The following is a 13,289-nucleotide window of genomic DNA, read 5'->3' as shown; positions in this document are numbered from 1 at the left end:
ATCATTACAATTTACATATCCACTTACTAGTCTAGTTCCTATACAGTATCATTACAATTTACACCTCCACTCACATAGTCTAGTTCCTATACAGTATCATTACCATTTTCACCTCCACTTACTAGTCTAGTTCCTATACAGTATCGTTACCATATACATATCCACTCACATAGTCTAGTTCATATACAGTATCATTACCATTTTCACCTCCATTTACTAGTCTAGTTCCTATACAGTATCATTAAAATTTACACCTCCACTCACTAGTCTAGTTCCTATACAGTATCATTACAATTTACACCTCCACTTACTAGTCTAGTTCCTATACAATATCATTACCATTTACACCTCCACTCACATAGTCTAGTTCCTATACAGTATCATTACAATTAACACCTCCACTCACATAGTCTAGTTCCTATACAGTATCATTACAATTAACACCTCCACTCACATAGTCTAGTTCCTATACAGTATCATTACAATTTACACCTCCACTTACTAGTCTAGTTCCTATACAGTATCATTACAATTTACACCTCCACTTACTAGTCTAGTTCCTATACAGTATCATTACAATTTACACCTCCACTCACATAGTCTAGTTCCTATACAGTATCATTACAATTTACACCTCCACTTACTAGTCTAGTTCCTATACAGTATCATTACATTTTACACCTCCACTCACATAGTCTAGTTCCTATACAGTATCATTACAATTTACACCTCCACTCACAAGTCAGGTACCTATACAGTACCGTTACCATTTACACCTCCACTCACATAGTCTAGTTCCTATACAGTATCATTACCATTTACACCTCCACTCACTAGTCTAGTTCCTATACAGTATCGTTACCGTTTACACCTCCACTCACTAGTCTAGTTCCTATACAGTATCATTACCATTTACACCTCCACTCACTAGTCTAGTCCCGATACAGTATCATTACCATTTACACCTCCACTCACATAGTCTAGTTCATATACAGTATCGTTACCATTTACACCGCCACTCACTAGTCCAGTTCCTATACAGTATCATTACCATTTTCACCTCCACTCACTAGTCTAGTTCCTATACAGTATCATTACCATTTACACCTCCACTCACATAGTCTAGTTCCTATACAGTATCATTACCATTTACACCGCCACTCACTAGTCTAGTTCCTATATACAGCATCATTACCATTTACACCTCCACTCACTAGTCTAGTTAATTTATCATTACCATTTACACCTCCACTCACATAGTCTAGTTCCGATACAGTATCAATATCATTTACACCTCCACTCACTAGTCTAGTTCCTTTATCATTACCATTTACATATCCACTCACATAGTCTAGTTCCTATACAGTATCATTACCATTTACACCTCCACTCACTAGTCTAGTTCCTTTATCATTACCATTTACACCTCCACTCACTAGTCTAGTTCCTACACAGTATCATTACCATTTACACTGCCACCCACTCGTCTAGTTCCTATACAGTATCATTACCATTTACACCTCCACTCACACAGTCTAGTTCCTATACAGTATCATTACAATTTACATCTCCACCCACTAGTCTAGTTCCTATACAGTATTCTTACCATTTATACCTCTACTCACAGTATAGTCAAAGTCGTTACTCTAGCAGTCATGAGATGTATGAAATACATTTTAAAATCCATCCACAGTCATCAACACGGTCATTAACATAATGTCTTTGTTAATCAATCACAGTCTCTCATAAAGTTGGTGTTTATGTTGGCCCTTAATATGTAATGTCCATATATGGTATATTTGTCAGCTCAGGATGCTTCTCATACAGTGTTTACATCACTATAGCAGTTGGGGTTCACTGATTGGATGAACAACTTTTTGTGCTAATTGAGCGACTTTGACCAGATGTGGTTTAGTTAGAAACGACGTTAGCATCCAGACTGTATATATAAGTTGTACTCTGTACATAGATTGTAAATGTATAACTTTACAACAAACTCCTATCTAGTATTAATATTTATAAGTTGTACTCTGTACATAGATTGTAAATGTATAACTTTACAACTAACTCCTATCTAGTATTAATATTTATAAGTTGTACTCTGTACATAGATTGTAAATGTATAACTTTACAACTAACTCCTATCTAGTATTAATATTTATAAGTTGTACTCTGTACATAGATTGTAAATGTATAACTTTACAATAAACTCCTATCTAGTATTAATATTTATAAGTTGTATTCTGTACATAGATTGTAAATGTATAACTTTACAACTAACTCCTATCTAGTATTAATATTTATAAGTTGTACTCTGTACATAGACTGTAAATGTATAACTTTACAACTAACTCCTATCTAGTATTAATATTTATAAGTTGTACTCTGTACATAGACTGTAAATGTATAACTTTACAACAAACTCCTATCTAGTATTAATATTTATAAGTTGTACTCTGTACATAGATTGTAAATGTATAACTTTACAACTAACTCCTATCTAGTATTAATATTTATAAGTTGTACTCTGTACATAGACTGTAAATGTATAACTTTACAACTAACTCCTATCTAGTATTAATATTTATAAGTTGTACTCTGTACATAGACTGTAAATGTATAACTTTACAACAAACTCCTATCTAGTATTAATATTTATAAGTTGTACTCTGTACATAGATTGTAAATGTATAACTTTACAACTAACTCCTATCTAGTATTAATATTTATAAGTTGTACTCTGTACATAGATTGTAAATGTATAACTTTACAACTAACTCCTATCTAGTATTAATATTTATAAGTTGTACTCTGTACATAGATTGTAAATGTATAACTTTACAATAAACTCCTATCTAGTATTAATATTTATAAGTTGTATTCTGTACATAGATTGTAAATGTATAACTTTACAACTAACTCCTATCTAGTATTAATATTTATAAGTTGTACTCTGTACATAGACTGTAAATGTATAACTTTACAACTAACTCCTATCTAGTATTAATATTTATAAGTTGTACTCTGTACATAGATTGTAAATGTATAACTTTACAACTAACTCCTATCTAGTATTAATATTTATAAGTTGTACTCTGTACATAGACTGTAAATGTATAACTTTACAACTAACTCCTATCTAGTATTAATATATATAATTTGTACTCTGTACATAGACTATAAATGTATTAATCTAACTATAGTAAGGGTGAAAGAAGGTGAAAAACCAAAGTATTGGACAATTTGGATACATTCATCAAATTATGATGACGATGATACAGAATAAACAAGAATTAACAAAGGAGGGGGTGATGCATAGTGATGCATTACTATCTCTGTTGTATCATTGAGTTCATCTTTATGGCCAATTTTGTAATACCTGTACTGAAAGCTGGATACTCCATATACAATATCGTCATATATTTGTTGGCCTAGAATCCGGGCAATTTGGGATTTTGAATTTTGGTTATGGGATATAACCAAAATACACAATCCTTATTTGCCTTGATTCTGTGGCTAAACATTTGTGAGAAAAGCACCTCAAAAGTTGGTGTTTTCAAAATTACTTGTTTTAACCTCATTAGTCTAACCTGAGCTCTGTACTTCTGACTGCCTAGAATCAAGTGAAAGCAGCAAGTTGTCATAGACTGTTCTACAAAAGTTGATAAATTATTAAAGCTAAACTAGCTACAACTGGAATTATTTTTTGGAACTGTCATTTCGATATAATGACATTCATCCTGAAAAGTATGTAATCAACTATCGGTAATTGTATAAATGTGAGTCACAACATAATAATAGGTAGGAGAATACACAATTTTGGTTGGTCAAATAAACAGTCACTCACTGCTACTTGTGTAATGACTGGTAGAAGCTTGCAAAATTCTCACTCTATAAAGTACTGTGATACTGTAAGTATAAAAGAATATTATGGTATTCCTTAGTATAGAATACAGTAGATAACAGGGTATGGGCTTTGCATATAAATTACTGACCATTAAACAAGTTACAGTCAGTGGTACATACAGGTGACAAAAAATAACCCCCCCCCCCCAAAAAAAAAAAAAAAAAAAAAAAAAAAAAAAAAAAAAAAATTAAAGAAAGAAAAAAGATAGACGTTTCAGACCACGCCCCTTTAACAGTTCCAATCCAGAAAAGTGGTGTTACTGGAGAAATGAATGTATTTTTGTGAACTTTGGATGCATACCAATATTATTAGTTTGCCCATTGAAGCCTTAAAGGGAACCAAGAGTCATTATGTCTATACAAATTGTCATCTAAAACCAAAAAACTCTCAGGAAATACAATTATTTCATTGAGTGGTGTTCCCCTTTAACTCATTTTTAGCACAACTGAATTGATAAAGTTCAGTAGTGCTGTAGGAATCGCTAAGTGTGTGTGTGTGTGTGTGTGTGAGTGTGTGTGTGTGTGTGTGTGTGTGTGTGTGTGTGTGTAAACAACTTAAATTAAAAAACTGCTAGACAGATTGCTTTGATATTTGGTGGTCATGTTACTTCGATTGTCTATTTGGGAAATTGTTCAAATGAAAATGATCGCATCAGAAATGTGCATTTTACGTTTCAAAATGTGATTTGTTGTATTACAAAATACTTTGACTTCAGCCTGGAAATGTAAGATTCTTGTTTTATTGATGCAATGAAATCATTAAATCTTTTATGGGCTACTTCACATGTCAATGTCAATGCTGTAAAGATTAACATCTGTTTAAAATTGCTTGGCAACCTAGGCCTGTTAAATATCCAAAAGTGAACTCACATGCTAAAATATTGATACCTCACCCACAGCAACCTCCAATTGATGGCGGATGTGGGGAATGTAACAACAGGGTTGTGTAGGCAAATTAAACATTTGGCAGGTGAACACATATATGCTAAAGCTACTACAGTGTAGACTATACTCATAGCAACAATGAATTAGTGATATATATATTGTACAATAACATCATTGGTATAAGGCAAGTGGATAGATATGTAATCATGATGGTTGAATGTTTAGAGTGGCCTGCTAGGAATCTGCAGGTTGCAGGTTGTAGAGTCATGATGGTTGAATGTTTAGAGTTGCTGGCTAGGAATCTGCAGGTTGCAGGTTGTAGGGTCATGATGGTTGAATGTTTAGAGTGGCTGGCTAGGAATCTGCAGGTTGCAGGTTGTAGAGTCATGATGGTTGAATGTTTAGAGTGGCTGGCTAGGAATCTGCAGGTTGCAGGTTGTAGGTCATGATGGTTGATTGTTTAGAGTGGCTGGCTAGGAATCTGCAGGTTGCAGGTTGTAGGTCATGATGGTTGAATGTTTAGAGTTGCTGGCCAGGAATCTGCAGGTTGCAGGTTGTAGGGTCATGATGGTTGAATGTTTAGAGTGGCTGGCTAGGAATCTGCAGGTTGCAGGTTGTAGAGTCATGATGGTTGAATGTTTAGAGTGGCTGGCTAGGAATCTGCAGGTTGCAGGTTGTAGGGTCATGATGGTTGAATGTTTAGAGTGGCTGGCCAGGAATCTGCAGGTTGCAGGTTGTAGAGTCATGATGGTTGAATGTTTAGAGTGGCTGGCTAGGAATCTGCAGGTTGCAGGTTGTAGAGTCATGATGGTTGAATGTTTAGAGTGGCTGGCTAGGAATCTGCAGGTTGCAGGTTGTAGGCTCATGATTGTTGAATGTTTAGAGTTGCTGGCTAGGAATCTGCAGGTTGCAGGGTTGAGCCCGTTGCTGGCATTTGTTTCTGAATGACTAAAGTTCTTGGGTAAGATTTGAACCACAATTGCGCTTTGGTTAACCTAGCTGTATTAATTGGGGACCTGGTAAGATAAATGTTGAAATGTGAATGTTTTAATCTTGTGCATTCATAGAGGCTGCAATGGATTGTATGCTATAACACCATTGTGCTATAACGCCATTGTCACTAATTTATTTAAATACATCTATTTGAAGTTTGTAGTCTTGGTTACCCAGCCTCTTGCCATTGAGGGGGCTATACACCCCCCCCCCCTTCCCGACAGGCAGTTACACCCCCCAGCAGGCAGCTACAACTCCCCAGCAGGCAGCTACATCCCCCACCCCTGAAACAATAAAGTCTGTAACTGTGAAATGGCTAGGTGTAGTACAGTGACGTCATATATGAAAACGTATCTTGTAAATATCTAAATGTATCAGATGACATGGTCAGATTTAAATTTCCTCAAACTTTGTAAATATGTATAATCATGTAATTCTTTAGTCTGTAAGGTACACCGTGATGGGGCGCCCTCACACATCAGAGGCCAGTGAGGGCGGAACATCATGTCATATCTTACAGTCTAGTAATTCTTAGAAACCAAAACACAGATACATGTGTTAATATTCTAATTTCAGAGTATATATCAGTTGTCCATCATCAATATAGCTTTTTAATGTTACATGTTTTAGCATTGTGAATGTATTACATAATGTTATAACGCACAATCAGTTCAAAATGTTTTTAGCATTGAGCTTTTGATCTGTCTTGTTGACGATCTTCATCAGAATGATATTCATTGTTACAGCTGACTAATCTGCTGACAATACCGCCACCTAGTGGTCAGCTTTAACTAGATTTTGACAGATTGAAAACTTAATGCTAAAACAACTTTGAACTATTTGTGTCTTATAACCTTTATAAATCATTTGATCTACAAAGCTAATCTAATGATTTTTATCATACCATTACGTAAAGTCTTTCCAGTTTGTTGTGATTTGACAAAATGATAATGATCTCAAATCAAACTGTTCAAATCAACCCTACCTGTGTTTTACAATAATCATATGTTTGAATTGAAGTGACAAAAAAGTTTGTTTTATATGGATTGATATTAATTAAAATAGATTGATATAAATGACATATTAATCATATAATATTACATAATATCAATTGTGGGAATGATAAAATGGACGGCTACCTTATGTATATTTTTGATATATATATTTAAATGTTGTCTAAAAGGAAATATTAAAATATTATTAAAGTGGCCATATGGATGAGAATTAAGTATTTATTTTGGATTTTTAATTCATAATACAACTTTACTGTGTTTTCCTAATTTAACAAATAATGTGAAATAATATACCAAGACCTTGTTTGTAACTCATTTGATTACAAAAAAAGATGCAAAAAGTGTAAAAAGTTTGTTATTGTACATACATTAACAAACATTTCAGACATATTTTAATGATTTTCAATTTACTGAGTTACAAACAAGGAATTGGTAGATATTATTTCACATTATTTTTTTTTTCAATTAGAAAATACAGTAAAGTTGTTTTATAAATTAAATATCCCAAATAAATACCTAATCCTCATTAATTTGGTCACTTTAACACTGGGTTTGCAGTAAGCATATTTTTAATGTAATTTTGACATGATTTGTGAAACTGGTGTAAATTAGTCTAATCATTGTATATGTTTGTTTTATATTAGGATCTCATTGTTGCTGCTGCAGATGGAGATATAGAGAAGGTTAAATTCTACTTGGAGAATGGTTATGATGTCAATTATGGAGCTGGGGTAAGTGTATCAGTAAATAAATCAGATCATTGCCTATAAATGAATCATTGGTAAGTGTATCAATAAGTAGCTCATTGCTGATAATAAAACAATATTTAGTTACAAAACAACATTGATTGCAGAGTGGTTGACATAAAGATAAGATGATTACAATGGAATATTGACAACAATAGCTAAACAGGCACTAATGTTAACAATGTTTGCAATTATCAGTTTTGATAGAAAACTACAACTTTTTGTGTGAAACGTGTTGCCCAAGTCGATGAAATTATTTATATATATAGTTATATCTGACAAGTCGTTGCAAATTTAGTCTATGCATTAGGTGATACCACATCTAAGGAAAGACTTTAAACTACAGTAAGCTAAAAATGTAACAAAATAAAACGTGTCATGGTAATTTTTAAGACATTGAAATGAAAACAAAACACACTTATGATCCAGTTAAAAATAATGTTTTTGTCCAAAAGATATTGCCTACTTTAAACAATAAAGAACAAAAGTGAAACAGAAGTACAGTAACATGTATTCTATAATAATCAGTATCCCAAAGGACAGAGATGCTGTGTCTTGTTTTTACATTTTCTAAAGTCAAACAATGTCAATAATTAGAATGGTTATGATGTGAATAGTAAGGATGACCGTGTTTTAGGGGTAAGTGTATTATATTAGGATCTCATTGATGCTGTTAAAAGTGGAGATATAGAGAAGGTTAAATTCTACTTGAATAATGGTTATGATGTCAATTATGTAGATGAATCATATGATTGGGTAAGTGTATACTCAGTACATAAATCAAATCATTGCCTATATTGGTAAGTGTATCAATAAGTAGTTCATTGCTAATAATAAAACAATATTTTAGTTACAAAACAACATTGATTGCAGAGTGGTTGACATAAAGATAAGATGATTACAATGGAATATTGACAACAATAGCTAAACAGGCATTAACGTTAACAATGTTTGCAAATATCAGTTTTGATTCGAAACTACAACTTTTTGTGTCATACCGATCGGCTTGATATTTGGTGGGGACACTACTTAGGGTGTCTAGATGGAAAATTCCTCAAATGAAAGCGATCGCATCAGAGATGTGTTTTTTTTTTTAAAACATGATTTATTGTGTTAAAAGATGCTTTGACTCAGTCTAGAAATGAAAGATTCTTGTTTTATTGCTGCAATGAAACCATTAAATCTTTTATGGACTACTTCACATCTCAATGTCAATGGCATCAAGATTAACCTCAGTTTGACGTTGCTTGGAAACAGCACAACTGGGCTGAAGGTTCAGTAGTGCTTTAGGCATGTCTGTCTGTGTGTGTGTGTTGTGTGTGTGTGTGGGGGGAGGGAATGTGTGTGTGTGTGTGTGTAAACAACTTAAAGTAAAAAACTGCTGGACCGATTGCTTTAATATTTGGTGGTCATGTTACTTTGGGTGTCTAGTTGGGAATTTTGAAAAATGATAGCATCAGAGATGTGCAATTTAGATAAAAAACCTAAACTTCAAAACTACTGTGGAGATTGGCCTGAAATTTTGTGGAAACATTCTTAGGGGTGAGTAAATTAAGGTTTGTTCATGACATGATGATTCCCTTAGTAATATGCAAATTAGGGATAAAAATGTGTCTTTTTGGTCAAAAACCTATCATTCCAAAACTATCGAGGAGATTGGGCTGAAATTTAACAAGGATTCATCTGTTGGTGTATAGATGAAGAAATATTAAGCATATAATGTCATCAGTAATATGCAAATTAAGTGTAAAAATGTGAATTTTGGTCAAATATGTATATCTCAAAAAGTACTTGGTCAATTAGACTGAAACTTGGTGAAATGTTTCTAGAAGTGTTATTCCACAGATTTTCTTCAAAATATTTTGACACAATTGGCCCTAGCAATCATGACCAATCCCTTAACAACAACCAAATGGCAGTATATTTTGGTCAAACAATATCATCTGGTAGGCAAGTGAGTAATCATTCAAAAAATGTATGCAAATATCCCTAGCAACCATGACCACATCCATAGCAACAGCCAAACGGTCTTGTATTTCACAAAGATAACAAGTATTAGTAGACAATTGAATAAACATTCAAAAATGTATGCAAATCTGCCTAATAACAGGACCACGCCCATAGAAACAACCAAATGATCACATATATTGTGAAGATAACAAGAGAGGATTAATAGACAAATGAATAACAAAAAAAACCTTGATATCTGTCCATTTCCTATGACTGAGAACAGGTTACTTTTGTTTACATTCTTGACATTCTCATTTTCCTGGAACTTTCTGGAGACTGATATCTACTGCGAAATGTTGTAAAGTAGCAGCCTTCTCATTATCTGGCCACTTCTGTCTTTTGTATGTGCCTGAAATTAAATTACAATAAAAAGTTCTTGTTGATGTTTTATAGCCAAATCTTTCTAAATATGTGTTGAAAATATAATTTAGGTTCCAGAAACTTTTCATGAAGTGTGATTGTCGCTCCTAAATTTATAGCATTGTTAAGAGTCCGTTGTTACTCACATGACTTGCAAACTGAGAAGGGGCAACCCATCTGCTGATCAGAGAAGTGGAAAACCCCATACCAATGATACTTTTTCTATATTGGAAACTAAGGGCATGGTAAAAAAATAACCTATTGTATATAATTTGAGGCAGTCAATTTGATATAAAAAGCATAATTAAGCCTGTACCAGCTACATCTAGGATTTTCTTTTTTTCTTCAAATAACCAGAGATATATTCACTAAAAATTTGTCAGTTAATTATATTATGAAAAAGATATTGTATGTGTTAATTAGTAGTCAATATTATCTGTAGGTAGTGTAGTGTTCAGTTTAAATCTTGAGCGAAAACTGGGTTTTGTCTGTCATCATGTACACTATACTAGTTGTAACTGGATTATCATTTTGCAATCAGATAACCACAATATATTCACAGTAAACTGTAACAAGTCTTCAGTCTTTCTCAAATTCTGACAAGCATGAATCAACAACACCACTTGGATTCCCTCCATGTACGTTGTCATAGTCATGTATGGTCATTCTCTCCACTATCCTACTTCTCTGTCTATTAAACATGATTAGACGTGAGAGGGTAACTCTGCAAAGTTGCAACAAACTCTTGTTATTTGGATTAAACTTTAATTCCTCTTTAGTATTTTACCAACTATCTCCATATGGCTGTGGAGTGCTTTGACATCATCTACAAGTGGTAACAACATTGGCTTATTCCTTTTCCGTTCATTGATTGTTTTCTGTGCACTGCAACTTATGTCTCCAGACCACTTCAAGGTGCAAAGTCGCAGAAACTGTCTGGCTCTGGTTAAAAGACCATCATCTCCTGTTTTAATGGCATTGCTTTGTAAAATGGCTGCACATTTCTGAGGAATGTTTCCTAGTTTTGTGGCCAGAATAGGAATCTTAAAAGAGGAATCCATTGTATCATATCCAGCTAGACTTTGTACAGCTGCAACAAGCAAATCAAACTTGTGTGGATGAATACAATCTGTGAAAGATGTCACTTCTCCTTTACTGATCTTTCTCATTGAGATGACAAATCTACCCAATTCTCATAGCTTTTGACTGATATAGTAGTAACGTTCCGCTCCTTGTTTCTTGTATAAGCTTGCAACTTGCTGCAATATCACAGTTGATCACTTCGTACAACTCTAGCAATTTCATCCTGGTTCATCTTTGGTAGCACATTGTCCATCAAACCTTGATTTGCTGCTTGACAAATTGGTAACAAATGTACTGACCTTCCCTGTGCTCTGCATTTTGATGATCCATATATTGTAGGTTTTAAATCTCAAGACTTTTGGTGTTTCCACAGATCACCTCTGATAAAATACCCAAAGCAAAATTCACATGGTAAATAGTCTTCCACTTTTACTGCATGTGTTGGACATTTGCATGGTATGATGAACCCCTCCCCCCCCCAGCCTCTTGCAATACCCTGAGATTATGAGTGTGATTACCTTAGATCAAAAGTTTCTTTAATAGAAGGCTTCATTCTTTGCTACCTGTAGGAAAACTGAATGAATCAGAAACTTCGGATTCATTGCTATGATTTTGTTTCAAATGGCATGGTAGTTTTCCATAGTCCTTTAGGCAATAAACACAGTACTGATGTTTATCCCACTTTCTTTTCCCAGTATTGTTTGTAGTTAAAACTTTGATATGCTTTCTTTTTCTTGATGGGCTGGATGATGATGATATATTGGAACTCTGAATTGTTTTTGCACAATGTGAGGACTTGGTTGCTGCCCTATCAACATGTCTCTTACTGGCAACTTGTTGTGCATTTTGGCCAATATTTTTTCTTCGTGGCAGCCCTCTTGGTTGATGTTGTCAATTGTATATCATTGCCTATCTCTGAACTATCAGGCACTATAATGTTATCTGGTATTGGTGTACATTCTGAACTTGGATCAGTTTATTGATCTGAATCACTACAATCAGTTAAGTCAACTCTGTCTGGGGAAGGCACGTAGTCTGGATCAGAATCAGAATCATCAATAATGTCAACTTCAGAGTCTGTATAATCAACAATATTATTGCAACAATTAGCCTTATCTGATGTTACCAAAGGGATACATGTGTCTATGATTCTATTTGATGTTGAGTTTTCAGTCTGAATGTTATCAATTTCCCTAGTTACTTTGACCTTTGGTACACCTACAGATTTAGGAAACACTGTTGACTCTAATTGTTGTTTCTTATTTTTCATCATGAATATTCTAGTGTGAATTGGCAGGATATCAAATATTTCTGATGAATCAGATTCCAAGTCAGTCTCAACAGCATACACATCACTTGATGGCTTAGGCTTTTTCAATATTGAGTCATCAACATCCATAGGTGAGTGAATTACTGGTGTGAGACTTTGCAGGGCAGGAAAGGTTTCAAATGTATTAGTCTCATAGTATGTTTCTGGAACACACTCATCACTTTGTACATCTCTGTCTTTGAACTATGTACTGATCGGTAGTTTAGTGTCTATCAACTGTGTACTGATTGGTAGTTAGGTGTCTATCAACTGTGTACTGATTGGTTGTTCAGTGTCTATCAACTGTGTACTGATTGGTTGTTCAGTGTCTATCAACTGTGTACTGATTGGTAGTTAGGTATCTATCAACTGTGTACTGATTGGTTGTTCAGTGTCTATCAACTGTGTACTGATTGGTAGTTCAGTGTCTTTCAACTGTGTACTGATTGGTTGTTCAGTGTCTATCAACTGTGTACTGATTGGTTGTTCAGTGTCTATCAACTGTGTACTGATTGGTAGTTCAGTGTCTTTCAACTGTGTACTGATTGGTAGTTCAGTGTCTTTCAACTGTGTACTGATTGGTTGTTCAGTGTCTATCAACTGTGTACTCATTGGTAGTTCAGTGTCTTTCAACTGTGTACTGATTGGTTGTTCAGTGTCTATCAACTGTGTACTGATTGGTTGTTCAGTGTCTTTCAACTGTGTACTGATTGGTTGTTCAGTGTCTTTCAACTGTGTACTGATTGGTAGTTAGGTATCTATCAACTGTGTACTGATTGGTTGTTCAGTGTCTATCAACTGTGTACTGATTGGTTGATCAGTGTCTATCAACTGTGTACTGATTGGTTGTTCAGTGTCTATCAACTATGTACTGATTGGTAGTTAGGTGTCTATCAACTGTGTACTGATTGGTTGTTCAGTGTCTTTCAACTGTGTACTGATTGGTAGTTAGGTGTCTATCAACTGTGTACTGATTGGTTGTTC

At 34.3% G+C, this 13,289-nt stretch overlaps 1 protein-coding gene across 1 annotated transcript in view; it reads left to right on the top strand.

Moving 5' to 3' along the window:
• The window catches only part of LOC144450387 (putative palmitoyltransferase ZDHHC13), a 248,453-nt gene that overhangs the window by 112,484 nt on the left and 122,680 nt on the right, over positions 1–13,289 (top strand). The window contains exon 7 of the mRNA XM_078140990.1: positions 7,442–7,528. Coding sequence (XP_077997116.1) covers positions 7,442–7,528 — 87 coding nt within the window. The remainder of the gene's footprint in view (positions 1–7,441; positions 7,529–13,289) is intronic.

This window comes from Glandiceps talaboti, chromosome 19 (genome assembly GCF_964340395.1).
Source record: "Glandiceps talaboti chromosome 19, keGlaTala1.1, whole genome shotgun sequence".
Classification (NCBI taxonomy): Eukaryota; Metazoa; Hemichordata; class Enteropneusta; family Spengelidae; genus Glandiceps; species Glandiceps talaboti.
This window is presented reverse-complemented; position numbering and strand designations above follow the sequence as displayed.